Source organism: Siphateles boraxobius, unplaced genomic scaffold, assembly GCF_051911475.1.
Source record: "Siphateles boraxobius isolate OS27281-9 unplaced genomic scaffold, OSU_SipBor_1 97, whole genome shotgun sequence".
Taxonomy (NCBI): Eukaryota; Metazoa; Chordata; class Actinopteri; order Cypriniformes; family Leuciscidae; genus Siphateles; species Siphateles boraxobius.
The window spans coordinates 1,190,001-1,211,724 of NW_027509227.1; the positions used below are offsets into that span (position 1 = coordinate 1,190,001).

At 36.6% G+C, this 21,724-nt stretch overlaps 1 protein-coding gene across 1 annotated transcript in view; it reads left to right on the forward strand.

Annotated features, from left to right (window-relative positions):
- Positions 1 to 7,192, forward strand: part of vstm2a (V-set and transmembrane domain containing 2A) — a 55,254-nt gene extending 48,062 nt beyond the window's left edge. Inside the window, exons 4-5 of the mRNA XM_077224968.1 lie at positions 297 to 642; positions 6,738 to 7,192. Of these exons, the coding sequence (XP_077081083.1) occupies positions 297 to 642; positions 6,738 to 6,814 (423 nt within the window). The 3' untranslated portion in view covers positions 6,815 to 7,192. The remainder of the gene's footprint in view (positions 1 to 296; positions 643 to 6,737) is intronic.
- The last annotated feature ends 14,532 nt before the right edge of the window (positions 7,193 to 21,724 follow it).

Genomic DNA, 21,724 nt, shown 5'->3' on the forward strand with positions numbered 1-21,724 from the left:
AAAAACTTTTGAAGCATATTCTGAACGTGGATGTGTGTACAATTATACTAACTGACTTTTACCTGATAAAAAAGCTCTAATCTATCAATCAGACGACAGAAGGACTGTAGGAGAGTGTGTGCGACACTTTCTCAGATCAGATCGGGCTTTATCGGCTTAAATAACTTGATCTTTGCATTTTTTTTTAGAAAATCTTTATGAAAGGCCTCTAAACCAAAGACACTAGCATTGATAAAGTGTGTCTGGAGCAGCACATCTATAACCGAGCGAGGATTAATCCTCCGTTCTCTTCACAGACAGTCAAGGTCCAAGGCAATGACATCTCCCACAAGCTGCAGATCTCTCGGGTGAGCAAGAACGACGAGGGTTTGTACGAATGTCGAGTCACGGACGCAAACTACGGAGAGCTCAAAGAGTACAAGGCTCAAGCGTTCCTGAAAGTGAACGCCACCGCGCGCCCGCGGAACCGGGCCGTGAAGAAGAGCTCGCCGCTGCACCTGACGGATAAGAAACCCCGTAAGAACAGCTCGGGTCTGGGCCAGGACAGCAACAACATGAGCTCAGACCAGAGATCCCAGTCCACTTCTACCTCTCAGACGTCTCACTCCCAGACACACCAGCACAGCTCCGGCTCCGGCTCAGGTGAGGGACTCTTCACTGCCCTTCGAATGCCTCGTGTTTGAAAATACTTGACCTTTTACATATAAATGAATTCATATGCATTTGCATGGTTTCATTATTAGTTGTGAGCCTGGATCACAAAACCAGTCACGAGTCGCACGGGTATATTAGTGGCAATAGCCAACAATACATTTAATGGGTCAAAATTATTGATTTTTCTTTTATGCCAAAACTCATTCGGATATTAAGTAAAGATCATGTTTAGTGAAGAGATTTAGTGAATTTGCTTCCGTAAATATATAAAACATTTATTTTTGTGAGTGAGTGCAGCACAATCACGAGCATGGACAACTTTAAAGGTGATTTTCTCAATGTTTCGATTTTTTGCACCCTCAGATTCCAGATTTTCAAATAGTTGTATCTCGGCCAAATATCATAACAAACCACACACCAATGGGAAGCTTATTTATCCAGCTTTTGGATGATGTATAAATCTCAATTTAAAAAAAAAATACCTATGTCAGTAGATTTGTGGTCCAGGGTCATTATTGTCAATCGTGATGCAATTGAATGAAAGCAAATATATTGCATTGTTTAGTAAATAATTAATAAAACTTATTATGCACCTCCCCAAAACATATTCTGAGTGGCTGATGTTGCAAATTACATGTAAATTAGCTTTACAACAGACCAGCTCAGGCTCATTCTAAGAACGTTCCTGTGGCAACATTTTTGCAGAACGACAAATATATTGCATTGTGCACGTTTCGCGACAATTCATATTGAAATGTGTGGGGTTTTCTTCAAACGTGAATATGGCAACGTTTTATTACGTTGGAGTTTGTACGCATCACTTCAGTTCAGAGTTGAAATGTCCGGTGAGAGGTGCTAAAAGATTTATACTCAAGCCTAAGGCCTTCACTAAAGCCTAAACCTCCCCGAAAGTGTTAACAAAAGCAAATGTGATATGAAACCTTGCCATAGCTTGTTTTTGAGCTCTTTATCGTGACTCGTCTTTCACATAAAAACAGATTATATGCATTTGATTGATTTCATTATTATTTGTCAATCGTGATTAGTGTTGGGGAAAGGTACTTTGAAAAGTAATGCATTACAATATTGTGTTACTCCCTTAAAAAGTAACTAATTGCGTTACTTAGATACTTTTTTAGAAAAGGAATGCTCTACGTTACCTTTGCGTTACTTTTTTCACCTGGGCCGGGCTTGTTTTTTTTATAACAAAAAAGTTATATTTTTGGGCAAATTTAAAGACCCTTTCACACCAAAAGTGAAATGATTCAGCCTCCGATGTGTCCAGTAGAGGCTCAAACAAACCTTCAGCTGTTATTATTCTGGGTAACGGAAGAATACATGCAGGTGGAGACTTTACCAATAAACACAAGACAAATCTATAGTCAGTTTTGCTTATGGTTTAACTGAATCATCGAAGGTCAAAAGCAAATACATTGGTCAATAAAGTGAGATTAAATGGCTAAAAATTAGTTTTAAGTAACTTGTGTTACTTATTTGAAAAAGTAACTCAGATATTTTGATGTAAATTTTAAAAGTGATACGTTACTTTACTAGTAACTTGAAAAGGTAATCTGATTACATAACTCAAGTTACTTGTAATGAGTTACATCAACACTGATCCTGATGCAATAGAATGAAAGCAAAGATATTGCTGTTTAGTAAATAATTAAAACTATGTATGAACACAAAACATGTTTTTTTTTGTGTGTGTGTGTGTGTGTGTGTGTGTGTGTGTGTGTGTGTGTGTGTGTGTGTGTGTGTGTGTGTGTGTGTGTGTGTGTGTGTGTGTGTGTCTGTGTGTGTGTGTGTGTGTGTGTGTGTGTGTGTGTGTTAACGCTGACCAGTGCGTTAAATATTATGCACTTCCCCCCAAAAATATCCTTCTGAGTGGATGATGTAGCAAATTAAATTTACATTAGCATTTAAAATATGCACATAATAATGAATATTGGAGCAAGATGTTTATTGACAATCAGGAGGTACTTTTTATTACTTCCACATTTATGTAACTGGAATTCATACTCAATTGGCAGCCAGTTTGAAAAGCTTTACATTACACAATGGGATTGCAATTATAATACTTGTGCATTTTAATTTCACTGGAAATAATGCAACCAAAACAACTGGAGTTGACATTTACATTTTTGTTGTTCAAAGCGACTTAAAAGTATTGCATTAAGGTACACATTTTTATCAGTTTATCAGATCCCACGACCTTACCGTTACTTCTGCTATCGCTATGATCTACTGTTTAAGCGACAGAAAGGGATTTAATATCACTGTTTGAGCTAAAAATCATACAAAATGTTTTTTTGTGGTTGTTTTTTTATTGCAATATTATTGCATAACTAATTTAATATGTAATAGTAGAGTTGGTAGTTAGTTTTATTTAAACTAGTAGCAGAACTAGTACAGTATAAACCCTTAGCATACAATAAATGTAATTTCAGTGACAGATCATATTGACCTCAAAATAGCAGATATATTCCTCTCGGCATCAGTGTTTAATACGAGATCATGTTAGCACCGAGAGATTAACATGCATTATATTAATTACACACAGAGCTTGTGATGGTTTTATAATCACAGAGAACCTGTGTGTGGCATGAAAAAAAATAATCTTGTAATACACTGGCAGATATTTGGACCAGATCCGTCTGGATATCAAACATTAATAATCTACAGTGAGATCAGGTTTGTGGTGGTGTAAAAATAACACTGCCGAATAATAACGATGCAAACAGAAGCTTACAAGATCAACAAATGATCAAATATCAGACCCAGCTCATTCAGAATTACACTGAGAATGTCTTTTATATCACGGTTATAATTCACTTATAATTCAGCTGTTGAATTGATCACCTAATCATAACCTCTAACGAGCATGCGTTATGATGACATCACTGTCTGAGGCACGTGACACACGCATTATTCACAGCTCATACAAAGCTGTATTCCCAAAGCATCTCGTTCCTGAACAGTCGAGTGACCCGAGAACTTTACATTATACTATATTAACTTTTATTTTATGGAGTACAGTGGAAAAATAAACAAAAGCTGAACTAATAATGATAATAATAAAATTATGGAACACATATGCATACGCATACATTACGTATACATACTGTACTGTAAGTATAAGTTACACTTTATTTTAAGGTGCCATTGTTACAGTGTAATTATATATTTAAGTACTGAGTAATATTAATTAGCCACATGTACTTACTATAGGGTTAGAGTAGGATTATGATGTAATTATGCATAATTTACTGTTATTACTATGGTATGTACATGTAACATATGTAACAAGGACACTGTAATATAAAGTGTTACCTCCTGTAATTATTCAAGTTTTGTCTTAAATCATGTTAGACTAATGCAATTGAGTAACCTTGGTGTATTTCTTTGAATTGCAAGTCAATAAATTCCTCATGCTGTCATACTAATTCAACATCTTATGCGTTTGAATATGAGCAACGTCAACATTTGTATAAGAGCAAATTCTAAGATTCTGATTTACAGCGAAACCTGTAAGGTTCTTCTGTCATATCATTTGAACATCATGTAGAGTCAAGGTTAGATTATATTAAAGGCTACATATTGTACCTTTACACTTCTAACCCGTTTCACTTGAACACGAGTATTTTAAACTCTGTTAACCTTGGAGGACCTTCACTAGCACAACATCAGCGAGCTGTAATTATAGATGATGACATTCTGGCATGAACACACTCTTCCTTACAGCTAATCAGACTCGACTGGTAATGAACGTATAGATGCCATGCATAATCGACAGCGCATTTCATCCCAGGGTAAAAAGGGCCGGCAGGAAAGATGAATTATTCCCTGCGAGCGGAAGAAGGGAGGGAAGCTTCGGTCCGATGCGACTGCTTGTTTCAGGATCGTTCCCGTTCGGCTTGATCACCTCGGGCCAAATGAGATCTGGCAGAGAAGAGTGTCGGGTCACAGGGGTTCCTCCTCGATTTCAGGGAATGAAGCTTCCCGAGGAACATTGCCCTGCTTGTTCTGACGGAAAAATCCCTTAAATGTCACCGTGATTTAGTGAATATTTCATTTTCCATTTCCTTTTTGTTGCCTTGTTTTCGGGGTTTTTTAGGGCCAGTATACATCCTTGAGCTTCCCTCGTTCTTTTCTGTGGTCGAGGCAGGAATGCAATAAGTTGAGAGTGAAATCAGATCACATTTGCTTTGAAGTCTTTAGGCCTTGCATCCCACCTCATTTCATTGTTCAAAGGAGGTCTAGAGAAAAATATGAGAAAAACAAAGAAATGCAGTTCAAAAATTCGGGCTTATTTATAGTTCTGTGCGAGAAATGAAACATGATCAAACCTGGTAACAACAGGCTGGAAAAGTGGATTTTTTTCATCATTTACCAATGTCATCAAAGCATACCTACACTGGTTTTATTCATATCAAAAATATAACTTTATTTCATATTGGTGAATCAATTGCCGAATCTTATACCAACCCAAAAAAAAAAAAAAAAAAAAAAAAAAAAGATAAGTAGCAGGTTACCACTTTTTTACACATCCTTGCACCACTAAAAAACAAAATTTTATTAAATTAAACCTTTATCCATTTCTAAACTTGCCTCCGACACATACCTGTACTCGTTCTCTCTCCGTAACGCATCTGTCAGCACATAGGTGTTTTAAAAATACTCTGAAGAGCCTTTAGAAAAGAGCAGGAAGGCTGTGCGCATTAATCCCTTTTCATGGTGTAATGGCAGTTTTCAGTTTGATTTATGTGGGGAGGTTTTAGCACAAGGCTTCTGTGAATAGGTAGATGCCGACCAATACAACCATACCGTTTTCTGGCACCCGGGTGGCTTCCAGTTGTTTTGATTGCACTTTGTTAAAAAAAAAAAAGGTAATATTAAAAAACGGTGCACATTATATGGAGGAAGAGGAGCCCATCTTTACTGGACTGCATGAACTGCTTGCTTTGGGGAGAGAGCTGTATTTACCGTACTAGAGCAAATGAACAAACTGTTATTAAATGCTGTCAGACGTGCGGAATGAATGCAATAGCTCACATAATGAGGGCCAAAATAACCCATGTACCTGGGAAAGTGCAGGTACTGTAATAAAACCTTGTCAAAAATAGTCAAAACACATCAGCGTTTATGTGACACAAATGAATGCGCACTCCTCTACTAATGCACATTATATTCATACAGAAAGCATTATGGCTTAAAACACCCATGCTCAAAACTCTTAAAGAAATTAGTTTATTTCATAGAAGGTGCTGTATAAATCTCCTTGTTGCTCTGTACCAGTGTTATCTGAGATGCTATTACAGTTTTTATTTATACTTTGAATTTAGACGTTTTTATAGTTTTCCTTTAAAATTTAATTTCAAGTTGTAGGGATTTAGTTGTGTTTTTTCCATTTTTAGTAGCATATGTCTATATAGCTTTTATACTTTTTTATTTCAGTTTGCTGTTTTTAGATGGCAACTAGATGAAAAAAAAAGTTTAAGTTTCTTATATTTTGTTTTATTTCAGTGAAAGGTTTTCAAATGTTACCTTTCATGTAGTGTGTAATAAGTTTTAAAGGTCAAAGTGCACAACAAATAAAGTTATTGTCTCCTAAACAAAAGAAGTGACTCTGAACTGCTGAAACGAGTCGTCAGCAATTACAGTCTTACTTCCTGCTAGATACCAATGTAACAATGTAACACATTTGCATAATGTTAGCCTCTGGTCTTGATTGGCTGAGCAGCGCCTCTTAGCTCCGCCCTCAAACACTGTAGTGTATCTGAGACTGGATGATTTGGTTTGTGTTGATTGACCAATCACAACAGACTGGGCCGTCTGACCAATCAGAGCAGAGCAGCTCACAGAGAGGGCGGGGTTTAGAGAGACTGAATCTTCAAACTTACCGTTTTAGACACTGGGAGAAAAAAGCTGATGTTACAATGGATATTGTGCCTTGGATGCATGTAAAATAATTGTAGTTGACTTCAAAATAGCATAATTTTATGCAGTTTAATGTTTATCTTATTTCAAGTAAAAAAAAACAACAAAGGAATGATTCAATGTCCTTTGGTTTTCCCCCACAGGTACGAGGATAGCCACAAGTAATGGACTTGCTCTTCTTCTCCTCACGTCTGGCCTCATGAGGGAAGTGTGGCTATAGTTTCAAGACAGTGACTCTTTTACCCAGAATCACTCTTATTTCAGAGCCAAAAGAAAATGTCCTGCCATTTGGACGGAGTGGACAGAACAGACCCTTACTTCAAACCACTGCACCCAATGTAGTCTAATGATCATCACCAGAAGCACTTTTCCTTAAAAAGCCTATAGGAGAAGGAAACTGCCATAGTGGACACATGCTTCACCCTCCAAATCAAACAGAAGACACACACACACACACACACACACACACACACGGACACAGACTCTTATGGGATCTTGCGCCCCATATATATTTTTGGTTGTTTTTTGTTTACCTTTTATCTCCAGCTGTGAATTTAATACATTGCTCTGAAGAGTCTATATTTGTGTAACATATGAATATATGAACAGATATACAGTATATATATATATATTTATATATATATATATATATATATATATATATATATATATAGTATTTGATTTCAAATTCCCTTGACTCTGTACAGCTGCCATTCATTCATATGCAAAAACAGCCTTGAAAACAAACGTAACGGCTCCACGGCTTTAGTACATGTTGTGTTCTGGATGGCTAGTTGATGTGGTAAATCAGTGTTTACGCTGCACTGAGCTGCAGTGAGCTTCATTAATGCAGATGTTCTTGCTTAAATATGTGCTTTTGATTTATTTATGGCATAATAAATGTGAGTATATTCCTTTCACCCCTCTGTCCTGTTAGTAGCGTTGTAAACTCACATGCCCTTCCATGTTCAGTTAGCATGTAGCATGTGAGCGTAGTAGTCTATGGCTGGAAACTAAATCACACACAATAGTGTCATTTTAAAGCATCGTTTCAGTGTAGGTGAGTTGAGAAGTTATTGTTTGTTTGTCTCTTACTTTCTTTCTTTTGTTGGAGAGTTGAGGGTCGGAAAATTGATGGAAATAAATGTTCTGAGCTTTCAACCTTCAAATCACTAAAGATGTCCCATGACCTTCAGTGCTATTGAATGTTGTGATTGTGTCCTCTAAACATCTCAAGTATGATTCACCTACGTTTAAGTGTCGAAGATGATTGCTTTTCACCTCTTGAAGCAACTGTCATTTCCGCAGTGTGTTTACCATCTTCAAAATCACGTATCATGGATTTCCACTAAAGCGGACAAAATCAATAGCAGTTGACGATTGGTTTTCTCTTCCCCTCTCTTTATTTTAATTAAAAAAGGAATAGCTTACTTTCTGGCAAACATAGAATGGTGTGTATATATATGTGTGTGTGTGTGTGTGTGTGTGTGTGTGTGTGTGTGTGTGTGTGTGTGTGTGTGTGTGTGTGTGTGTGTGTGTGTGTGTGTGTGTGTGTGTGTGTGTGTGTGTGTGTGTGCATTTGTCCTTTTATTTTGGAAATGCAGATTGCAAGTGCTATGACTTATCAAAGAAGGAACCGTTTTCCCTAAAGCTATTAAGAGTCGGGTTTGTAGGACACTTTTAATATGAGTGTTTTTAGCCTAGTTCTTATGCCAAAGGCACTTACTCCAAACAAACATATACTCTAATCATTTAACATCACAAAGAAGATGTTTATTCAGTGACTGAACACAATATGTCACTAAAACGTCCTCTGATTCCCAGAAGAAGCTGACCGACAGCTTGTTCTGCTAAATCAGGGTCAGACTGAATGTTTTGAGAGTGATATCCATGATTTAGGCTGAAAGCTTCATTAAAGGGGTCATGACATGGATTTTTTTAATTACTTTATTGTTCCTTGAGGTTCACTTGCGATGTTAATACAGTTATTACGGTTTGTGATTCTGCTGCTGTCAGATCAATACAGCCTCTGCTTCATCTGTCAACAAAAGTTTCTTTGCAAACTCTTCTCGGTGTCTCAGTCAAATGCTCTGAACAAACATATAATCCTCAGACGTGATCCGGGACGGCGTTAAAATAAACCATCAGCTTGTTTCCAACGCTGGGATCCTTCTGAAGTCTGAACAGAGATGCACACCAGCTGTTTAAACTGGACGATCAAAGCCAACGTTCTCTTGCGAATGTCAGAAACTGAACACACATCTGTGTAGTGTATCAGTGTAGACAGCGTCAGTCATTATAATGGGTTTAATTTGCTTTTGACGCAATGCTCACATCCAGTGTTGGCAAGATCAGCCGTTAAGCAACTAAACACCAGTGGGCGGGGCCTATGATGTTATGATTGGGCGATGTCTTGCTTTGGAGGCGGGCATATGCAAATGCATTTGCCCGTGTGACGTCACAAATCCCTTAATATCAAAACGAGCAATTTTAGGAACTTGAATAAATAAATGCTTTTTATGAGAAGGACGTTTTAAATCTATGAAACTTTTAATGGTAGAGAGACCTCTTATATGTCAAAGGATCAAGGCAAATTTACCCCACGGTTCGACACACATGTTATTCGCGGATTAACTGCTAAATTTAACCATCATTGAGTGAAATGTATCGTTTGGACGTGTTTTGTCTAGCCAATTTACACATTAAAACAATTTTAAACACGGAAAAAGAGGCGAAAATGATTATTTTTTGTACCTGGATACTACTGTTAGACTTCGTAACTTTGTTATTTAGTATTTATCTCTGCTTGTAATTTGTGTATTTGTTCTTATTTTATTACTGACAGTTCACTTCTTTAACTCTTTAATAATGTTAGAACTTTATCAGTTAGGCTAGTAGTTTTTGCTGTGATATCGAAGTACTTTAAGTAATAATTGAAAAGGAAAGTTACATATATATGTATATGTATTTTTTTTTTTGCTGATACGTTAAATAAGCGTAAATGATCAGAACCGTGAGTATTGAGATCCACCTGTCATGACCCCTTTAAAATGAATTATGTGACATTATTTGTTGGAAATATGATGATGACATTTAACCAACACTGTTATCAACAAGAACAAGACGTCCCTACAGGAATGTTTTGAAAAGAATCTGAAGCTGCGTTTGATGGATCTCATTCTGTTTGACATTCTGCTCATGTATTGATGTCTGGAGGGGTTTTTATATAATTTAACCAAATACTGCTGAGATGGGCACATTGCACGACTGTTTACAAAATACATAAGACCCTCATGTATGCCAAATCTATGCTCGGATTTCAAAAACTCATTTTCTCACCCATAGTGGAGTTATGCGTAGTGTTTGTTCCTCAGTTTTGGCTTGCAGGGCAGTTGTATAGGGATTACATTGGGAATAAAACATAACAAAAGAGAATATCTCAACTGCAAACACAAAAGCAACGTAAGATGCTGTTAACTTCAAGAAAGTCACATGAAGAAACGACCCCGTAGCGATTGTTATCTTGCACCAGAAAAAAATGTTGCTTCTCACTTCAGTTTTCAGTCAAAACCTCTGCATAAACCTCTGTTACATATTTGATGCAAAATTGTTGTATTATGATTATAGCAGTATAGTTATAATCTTATATAGATGTTTAAAACGCTTGGCATGTCGCAATCTGTGTCAAGACACACGACAGCCAAAGATTTGTTGCAATGATTCTTGTGGCAAAAACTTCTGAATGTTCAAATGAGGGTGACATGTGAGTGTTATGCTGGATTATCAGTGAATAATGACACAAAGTTATTCGTATAATAGTGCATGGCTAGAACGGGCTAATTCGTGATGCATTGAAGGTGCTTTTGTCCTTTTTGGAGAGAAGAAACAAGAAAAAAACATTCAACAAATGGAACCGTATTGTAAAGTGTTAACTATTTTTTCATGGTTTTAATTTCAGTTTAAGGTTACTATAATATTGCTCATTTGACTCCCATGGAAATGAGAAAACAGTGAGGAAATAATAAAGTGTTGAGTAAATGATTACAACTTTTTTTTAATTTAACCCTGAAGTTCCCTCTTAAAACCCTCATAAACGTTTGAGATATGTTAAAACCGTTACGTTTTGATGGTGTAGGACACAAATAGTTGCGTTGACGTTTCCTAAATGGCCGTTTCTGGCTTGTAGCTCCAACAGGGACACTGTAATGTGAACTGTTAGTCTGTACTCTATTGGCTGCATGATCCTGATGCTTAAATGAGGTCATGGAACAAAAAGTACACCATGATATTTCTTTGAATAATGAGACGGGTCATGCGATAGAAGGTTGTTCAGCAAGAATCTTGCCAAATTGTACTCTTCATAATTGGAAGACTAATCATAAAACCAGCTGGAACCTCTAAATTCTCTGGATTTATGGGCATGCGTGACTTTGAGAGCAGCTGCTAGCGATGGTAATGTACGGCGTAGGTTTGTTGATTTGAGTAGGTTGATCTACATAAAACTTTGTTACTTTAAGGCGGCACTTTAAATAGGGCACACAATGATGATGATCCACATTTGTGTGTGCTGTAAATAGACAAAACACTTAATCTAAATCCATCTGCAGCGTTTCAACGCAGGACACGTGCATCATCACAAAAACAAATCATTTCATTCAAAAGTTTTAGATATTTGATGCCTTGTACAGCCTGTGTAAAAGTCACTGTAAACTAAAACAAGCCGCATGGTTTATTTCCATTTCTTATGTTTTACGTATTTTTTCTTTTTTTACTCAGAAAGGAACAGTTATATGTGTACGATAACATGCATTGAAAGGACAGAAATGTTGCTATGGGAAAGACTCTCCGTCCGTACACAGGCTTTGGGACGTTGTTTTGGCCAAATATTTTGGAGATATTGGCTCAACTTTGGGAAATGAACAGCTGCAGATGAATCTGACGAAACGAGACTCTTTGTGTGTTCACAAAACAAAAACAGAAGATGAATCTCTGGATATGCTTATGATTAGACATGTTGATTTCTGCATGTGAAGAATCACTCGTTCGGAGAGAAGCCGTTCATTCAAGAGAAAACACAGGATTTGTATTTCAGAAAGATCTTCTTCACATGGCAACACAGGGAATCAATGTATATATGGATCACCATCTCGTTTGAGTCATAATTTAATGTTCACTGGACTCTTTCAAATACATTATGTGATTTTCATTTTAATGTCATGGCTGAGCAAAAGCTAAAGTTTGTAATATAAGACAAAATGAGCCAAATTTTAATAAACTATCTTCATGGGCTGTCTACAGATGGATTTCTTTATGAGATGTGCAGCATAATTTCCAGTATGTGGTGTATCAGTTTTCTTTTATAAGGAGACACTTGTGCTTTAAAGGATCTGATGTTTGAAGAACAGATTTCGCCGGATGATTGATTGAGTATGAGAGGAAAGATATGACACGGTGATGCATAAACCGCTCAAACACTTTCCCACTCCACGCTCATGAAATATGAAAATTACATTTTTCTAAAGCACTGCCTTCATTTTTATTCAATTACTCTTAAAAACAAATAGAAAACATAGAAAAGAAAAATAGCCTGAGGAAGCAGCCAATATGTCCCGCATATTCTTAAAAAAAGACTTAAAAAAAGAAAAAACGTTTGAGTGTCATGATTTGTGGTTTGTTTGGATGCCGCCATAAAGCTGGTCGGATAATTCAGCTCAAGGTTTTTATATTCTACTCGTTTTATCTGGAATCCAATGAGAAGCTGCTTTATGAAAGTGAAGACCCTGCTGGAAATGAATTGTAGTCTTATATAAATCCCGAGAGCTCATGACAGGTAGAGGCTTGGCTTGCATTGATTAATGCACATACACTATCCAAAAAATAAACCTCAATTGAATTTAAAGCATTTTCTTCATATTTCATATTAATTTGAATAAGGCTGTCCCAAGTATTTTTCATCATTGCAAACTTAACATGTCAAACCTATTGCTCGGCTTCAGAATGGATAAATGCCCATTCACACCAATTACGAGAACTATATTAGCATTCACACAATATTGTTCTGTTTATTAGAAGCGCTGCAGTTTTGTCGTCTGCCGCTTTAAATACTGGAGCTCTTTAAAGAAAGATGGTTTTTGATTGGCTGTCCATGATTGTATTGTTTTCTTTACTGTTATCGTTATAGTTATCGTCCTTGTTGTAATCAGACCTTAATAGTGCACAAATAGAATTGTACACTTGATTTGTGTGGACTGTATGATACTTTTAAGAGGTTTTTATTATTTTTGAATCCTAGGTAAGATTTTTGATTTAAAGTAAATTAATAAAAATATATACTTTTTTAATAATAAATAAAAATAGGTAAATAATGTCTAAATTTCCATTTTAACCCTCAATGTTTAGTCTAGCAGTGTTTATTCTACATGATTTATGGGTGCACATCATTATTGTGTTAATAATCTTGAATGAGAATAAGTTTCTCTTCTCTGATGATGTGGGCGGGGCTATAACCTGTCACTCACAGGAGATCAGCCAATAGCAAACCACAACCATCCAATCAGTTCCCCACAGACACAATCAAGCCCCGCCCACATTTGTTCTTGTTCCAGAAGCTTTTCACTCGATATACATCACTATAAGGAAGATTAACATCAGTTAATATGAACAATACTTCTACAGCATTTATGAATCTTAGTTAATGTTAATCCCAACAGTGACTAATATGGTTTTTAAATCAAATGTTGTATCTGTTAACATTAATGCACTATGAACTAGCATGAATAATGAACATTGTATTAATAAATGCTGTAAAATATAGATTGCTTATAGTTAGTTCACATTAACTAATGCATTTATTAATGTTGACAAATATGAGACCTTATTGTAATAGGTTATTGAAAAATCTTATAATAGCTTTATCTGAGGAACAGGACAAGTATTCTTGCTTCGTTTCATTGGACGTAAAAGTCATAGCACTGTTAGCACCACTGGTCACTTCACCTTTGGCAAAAGCACATGCATAATCACATTATCCCCAGTACACCAGGTAGAACAGTGCACTAACCGAAGGGAAAGCCTGTCGGAAGCATCCGGGTCAACGACCTTGTTCAAGGGCGTAATAATGATCTAATCTCAGTATCTCTCCAGTTCCTTGGGTCATTTGAGCCTGCGACCTCTGCGTCAGCATCACACATACTTACTGAATGAAGAATATGAGGACAATAAATAAGCATTGCATTGTAAAAACACCAATGAGATACATGCGTCTTTTATTTGTTCTCGTTAAAAACAATCAATTTGCGGTGACGTTGATGTAAAGTCCTTTAATGGCACCCTATAAAAATCCTTCATGTTAATGAACCGTGGCTTCGCGCTCCAGTCTGCAGTGAGAGCGTCGGGAAACTGGGAAAACACGGAAAGGGGAAGAACAGATCCGTCAATGTGGATCAACTGATGCAAACTCCCCCCGTGGCCAAGCATCCACCGCTAAACACGTCAAAAGAACTATGTAATGTTTTAAACACTTTACATGATACAGAAATGGCCTTGCCGCAGGATGTGCATGGCTGGAAGCGTTCCTGACACAAAGCAGGAGACACTGGGAAAGTGAAACCGCTGCGAGTCATGAGTGGGAGTGATTTCTACGAGGCGACTGGCCTGGAAAAGAAAAGAGGAGAGAGATATATAGTGGTTTTGATACAATGGGGGAATGTTTGTGCTTCACGAGTGAATAGAAAGAGCTCATGAAAACATCATGACGATTTAGCTAGAGGATTGTTTTAGAGGGCATGTAGGATTGAACGCCTGCATCTCTGCCAGCAAGTGCTTAGTCTTCTGAATACACAATAAAAATGACACCAAAATCAAATGTGTTACGGGCTCGAGTCCTTAAAGTGCCATTTATGAGACGTCAAATCATTGATAACAGCATTTCGCAGATTCAAATAACTATACCACATAAAAGCCATTTTATAACTAAATTATAGGGTAAACATTGGAAATGCACTGAAATCATCTTTGTCTTTCACCTCACAACCTGCCATCTTTCGAGCATCTTTTTCAAAGTGACTATTTATTTGATTTTTTTGCAAGTGATTTTGAAAGTCTATTCTGTGGTTAGTGGTTCCCTTAAAATCACTATGAAATCAAAATGACCCTGTTTGTGGTCTTTCCTGGTTTTAATGACTGACATAGTCAATGATATATGTATAAATTCAAACATAAAATGTAAATACTTGCATCACTTTTGATACTGACAAGTAAATGAACATTTAAAATTGTTTAATTAATATTCAAAAATGTAACCACATTACAAAAAAAGCGTTTTTATAAAGGACATTTAAATGTTGCATTAGAAGATGGCTTATTAATCTACTATTTTATCATTATACATGAATTACAGTTAAAAGTGATTAGTTCAATTATTATTTTGAGTCAATAAACTGATAAAGGATTCTGTAGGATTCTCAATCTTTCATTAAATTGTATCAACTTTACTTTCTAAAACAACAACGTCACAAAAAGCAACTTTCTTCACTAGCAGTCATTCAAAAGTAGATGTGTAATACTGTAGCTGACGAAATAACTTTATCTGAATATAACTTTATCTGAATATAACTTTATCTGAATATAAGTTGTGACCTACATTTTGCTCGGCACCAATCAGTCTGTTAAATCAGCAACTGCTCATTTAAAGTAAAATAAATGGGTCACAGCCATCCAGACTTCCTTAGTATAAAAACATGTATTTTCCCCAGAACTGTACAGCACCCAAAAATGGAAATCTAGTTAAAGCATTGAAACGGTTTAATTCAGATCAAATCTTACCAAACACTCCATTATGTGTCTCACTATTACTTCTAGAAAGCTGTCTGAAGGCAACCGACATTGACATCAGCACATGTTCCCTTAATTCTAATGTCAGTGAACCGGTGACATTAATATAGTTGTAAGGTTATGTGAAAGGAAGTTATTGACAGTGAGATGAATGAAATGAAAAGGTACACCGTGTCTAAAACTCAAGAGGCAGAAATGAAAGAAACACTGTTTTTGTTGCATTCTGGATGAAGAAAGCATTTAATTGCCATGCCGAACGCAGTTACTGCTGGAATTAAAGGCCAGCTTTTGCTTGCTTGGCATTTTGTGTCTTGCCTGATATCAAGTCAGTTAATATTTTCAAAGTGGATTTATGGATTTCATTTGTATATAAATATGCTATTTAAAAAAAAATGAAATCTTTATCTCCACAATTTACTGATAAACACGAGTCTCACTAAATTAACATAATATTTTAAAGATTCATACACATCTAAAGTTGCACACAAAATGTTCAGTTGTTGTATGTTTCATTGACTTTTAATTTCTTTCTCATTGTTTCCTGTTTTTCCTTAGTGTTTCCTTGGTTACTAAGTCTGTTTTCATTGGTTGTCATGGTGACTCATTGTTTCATTGATTTCATCCTCTTGTTCCTTGTTTAGTTCAGTAGTTGTCAGTGTATATATTGCCCTCAGTTTAGTTTGTCTTTGTTTGGTGTTGATTGGTTGGTTACCTTCCTTTGTGGATATCACTCTTTTGCTTCATTTATATAATAAAGTAACTGCTGCATTTAGACCCGCTTCAGCCGAAACATTATAATGAGTCTATTTAAATATTTACAAAAATGAACAAAATCACCCCAACAATCCCACACTGCTCCACTGAAGGAAAGAGCAAGAACAGCATGGATTCATGAAGTGCATAGGATATTTGTATGCAACGAGTTAAAGTTTGGGTATTGATAGTGTCCAAAGGAGAAGAGCATATGACCTATAAAAAGGACTCTGACTCACACTCTGGCTTCAGGGATTCTGTCTAATTAACATTTTAATTAATACGAAATATTGTTAACTGAGGGCCATTCTCTGAGCCTCGACTCAGACTGGCTAATTAAAGATGTTTTCACTCAACTCATGGCCTAAAAAGTGCAGTGAAAGAGAGAGAAATATGACACCCATCCTACCGATTGACACGCAACCGAGGACTGCATTTCACAATGTCAAAACATCTCATTTCAGCTCAACTTTCTCATTTTTCAGCTGTCTATCTAAAGAGTGAATATTTCTGGCAGATGATTGCATGAATATGTCAGGTTCATTCTTAATTGTTTGGCTATAATTATCTACAAAACCTCTGTATTTATTTGTAATTGCACCAAATGAGTCATTCTGAGTCACTTACAGTTTGATGACACTTTCAAACCGACCCACAATCTCCTCCATTCTGATGCTAGTCCTGAAACTCATGTGATTTGATTTGTATTCATAAATATGAGCACATTTTAGTATGTTAAGATCAGTGTTGGACGTCACGCATTACAAGTAATGTGAGTTAAGCAATCAGATTACTTTTTTTCAAATAACTAGTAAAGTAACACATTACTTCACATTTCCTTCAGCCGGGGGCTTATTCATTTCACTTTTAGTGTGAAAGGGGATTCAATTTCCATTTTTTTGTCATTAAAAAACAATCCAGCAATCCCAGCCTAGATGAGAAAAAAAAAATAACAGAAAAGTAATGTAAGACATTACTTTCATAAGAAGTAACTAATTAGTTACTTTTTAGGGAGTAACACAATATGTTTAGTGTATTACAAAAGTAACTTTCCTTAAAAACTGGTTAGGATGCACATAAAAAAATTAAATTCCAACTAATTGAAAGCATCTCAAACGTAAAGTCTGACTGGCTTCACGTCGGGCAATAAATAATTTACTGAAGAGTTAGCCTTGGATTATCCCTTACATAAATGTTACATTTGTACATAAAATGTCAAATGTGTTAAATCAATTAAATGTAAAGCCATCAAACATATTTAATTAATCTTATTTATTATAAATACATTAACACTTTACAATGAGGTCTAAATTGTGAACATTTTGCATTAGGTACCATGAACTAATAAACATCAAATGTGTTGTTAATTGTTGATCTATGTTATCCTTAATTTATAAATATGTTAATTCATAGTTCATAATACATTGACTAAAGTAACAACTTGACGTGTTGAAATTTATTAGTTAACCAAAATTAATAAACAGTATTTTCAGTTCAAGATATCTGTAACGTGGACCAATTAAATCTTATTTATGGATGGACCGATCTGAAAGTGTTGGTCGATAACCCTTTGCCGACGATACATCAGTGGTGGGGCTTGTCTCAGACGGCAGTGAGGCTGCCTACAGAGATGAGGTATGTAGATTGGTTGAGTGGTATGCAAATAACAACTTGTCTCTCAACATCAAGAAGACAAAAAAGAGCTAATAATCTTAAAGACTTCAGGCGATACGGGGTGAGGATGTTGCTCAGCTTGAAACTCCTCCATGTCAGTGAGGACCACCGTTAGCACTGCTACACTGGTTAAAAAGCCCAACAGAGACTTCACTTCCTCAGAACTTTGAAGAAGGCCCATCTCTCTGCCACACTGCTGAAGTCTTTCTAGCATTATAAGATGTTGCATTGCAGTCTGGTATGGAAACTGTTCAACGGCTGAAAGAGCTGCACCGCAGACTCAGAGGGTCATAGAATGATGAGAGATGTCACATTTCGTTGTATACCATGCAATGACAACCGATAACCGATTTATTGGCCAATAAATTCTAAATCTATTTTTTTTATATAATTTTTGAGAGCCGGATAAAAAAAAAAAAAAAAAAAATATATATATATATATATATATATATATATATATATATATATATATATATATATATATATCACCAAGCCATGACCCAAGCACACAATTATAATGTTCTTATTATAATATTATGTAGCCGATATAAGATTTGCACTGAGCTTAACCTTATTTCAAGCAATTCAAAAACATCATGGCGAACAATTGCGCATCTGAAGTGTCTCGACTGAAGGAAATGATCTATTATTTCATTATCCTTCAGCTTTAACATATCAGCCAAATTTTCGTATTGGGCTGATAATGATAACATTAAAAATTAACACATATTGGCCGATACCGATATGGTGTCCGATATATCGTGCATCCTTAAAGGGTGAGTTCGCCCATTTAAGACATGAAGTTGTATGGAATCCTTACCAGAGCTATAGTGCATACACACTGACCCACTCTGTAGTCTCCTCCCTGGTCAGAGTTCTGGCCGCTGGAAGTTTTTCAAGAAAGTACTCCCGGTTAGTTTCCAGGGCCACAAAACGGTGCGTTTTTACGTGAAAATATTATTTGCGTTTCAAAGCTTGATTAATTTAACACACAAAAAACACGCCGGTCAAAATTCATACCTCGGTTTTAATCGGCACTATTTTCTTTCCATTTCTATCAATCCGCGCTGCTGTCAACGTCAACAGTGCGCACGTTCCCATCAGCTGTTGATAGCGCGACTCGCTGACAACATGTCTGACTGCGAAACTTCTGATGATGAAACCAATTTAAGCACAATGTCAGAGGGAACAGATGAGGATGAAAGTAATTTTAGCACAACGCCAAAGGGATACCTTTATGAACCGGAGTATACCGATGCCGAACTTCAACAGATGGAGATAGAATGGGAAGAGAGAGAGCGAGAGGACAGAGATGAAGTTGTCCAAGTTGATGCTGGGCCCACAGCTGTAGCAAGAGCAAATTGCACCGATATCCCTACATACTGTTTTTATATAAGACATCTTTTCACGTGTTTTCCACTGGAGTCTAAACATCAGCTTGTTTACCGTACAGTTTAGACATGGGATCATAAAGTAGTAAATAGAGCTTACCCGTGGTACTGGTACAGCAAAACTCTTTAAAATCAGTTTTTTTCTTTTTCCTCCTTGGTTGGGGATGTAATCGTCTTCGCTGAAGTGAGCGCTGCACACACGATAATCCTTGATTCTGGATATTTTAGCTCCCACAGAGTAGCCGATGGCAACCAGCCAAAGCTGTCTCATAGCTATATCTGAAACAGGAAAACGATGGAATCTGAACGGTGATCCCGGCACATTCTTGTGGTCACAGCCTGGAAATTTACAAGTTCGCACCATCGTTCATTTTCTAATTTTGACGTCGTTTCGTAATCGATTGTGTTAACACTATGGAACAGCTGATGGGAACGTGCGCACTGTTGACGTTGACAGCAGCGCGGATTGATAGAAATGGAAAGAAAATAGTGCCGATTAAAACTGAGGTATGAATTTTGACCGGCGTGTTTTTTGTGTGTTAAATTAATCAAGCTTTGAAACGGAAATAATATTTTCACGTAAAAACGCACAGTTTTGTGGCCCCGGAAACTAACCGGGAGTACTTTATTGAGAAACTTCCAGCGGCCAGAACTCTGACCAGGGAGGTGACTACAGAGTGGGTCAGTGTGTATGCACTATAGCTCTGGTAAGGATTCCATACAACTTCATGTCTTAAATGGGCGAACTAACCATTTAATCTTAAAAATATTAAAAATATAGCATACAAATCCCACGAACTTCAGTCTGTGAACCTCAAATGAGTCCTAAACATTAATCTCTAAAGTTGTATCTATATATAAAACTGTCAATGTGTTGATTTAGTACTTATTAGTGTCTCTCCAAGCATATGAAAAAAAAAAAATATATATATATATATATATATATATATATATATATATATATATATATATATATATATATATATATATATATATGTGTGTGCTAAATCCATACTTCACGTTTGAACAACTGCGGTTACTAATGAGATCACACCGCTATAGTCCATCCTCTGGGAAACTTTATATATGCTGTTGTTATCAAGGAGAGGAATATCATTCTTCTCTGGTTACCTGAACACAGCAAACTCCCCTCAGGCCATCTGAGAAGACCTTGCTGTAAATAGATGTTGTTTGTGCAATTATTTGTTTTGAGGACATGGCAGAGAGATCTATAGAGGAAATACTCACTGCCCACCGGAGGTCCATACTATTGATTGAGAATGTAAAGTACAGTGCCTCAGCTCCACAGACTGGGATCATTAAGAAGTGCAGGAACGTCAAATCAGGAATTTAATTTCGGAATCGAGCCTTCAACTAATCAATAACATTCATAAGGCGTTTGGAATAGGACATGTTTGGTATAGTTAGTCTCATAATGTGAAAATCGCATCATTGAAGTTGGAGTTTGGAGCCACAGTTAATTTGTCTGGTAAACTTGTGCCAGCTGTTTCCTATTTTATATAGTGTATTTTTATGCCAAAATTCCACATACATGTACAGCACATGAGGAGACCATTATTTTGGTCCCTTTTGAACATTCTGTTAACTGTAAGTAACTTTGCAACTACATGTCAACTAACTCTCATTAGAGTATTAGAGGACTGTCTGCTTCATATCTGCAAACTCTTTATTGTGATGATCCTCCAACAGATATTCTACTGACTATCAGTAACTTTGCACCTTCCTGTCTACTAACTCTCAATAAAGTATTAGTAGAGTATTAGTAGACTGGTAGGGTTAGGGTTAGAATAAGTTGACATGTAGATGCAAAGTTACTGATAGTCAGTAGAATGTATACTGTATACTCAAAATAAAGTGAAACCCAGAGTTGTGCCTGAACACATTCATTGAACTAGTTAATGTTTTGGGCGAACGTGAACTGAACGTACTGTATTAATGCCTGATGAACGTTACTGTGAACGCGTTCATTCTGGTGTCTGTGAACGGCATGCTCTCTCAGTTTAACTTCGTTCAATAGGGTGCCAGATTTCTATAGAGCTTTGCAGGCGAAAACCCGGATAAAACACACCGTAAACAGGCCTTAATATGTAGCGGGAAACACACCTAATCTGGCAACACCAGCCACCAGTGTCGCACCGTCGCATGCGTCAGCAAAACAAAACGCAGCAAGGAGGTGTCGTATGATCATTTAAACAAGTTTTATGACAAGGTCGGTGAGGATGGGAAAAATCGTACATTTCTGTGCAAAATTTGCCCGCCGATAAAATAATTACTGTCTGTGGTTCTATATGGGCTGTGGTAATCATTTTGAACAATAATAGCTCGCAGTAGCCTGGGCTTTCCCATGCTGCCTTGCGCGCAGCGTGATTTTATTCACACTGCTAGGCAGTCTGGATTCCATGGACCGCCTCAGCAGAAAGATTCTTCTGATCTTTGGCTAAAATCTGAAGTCTTTGATT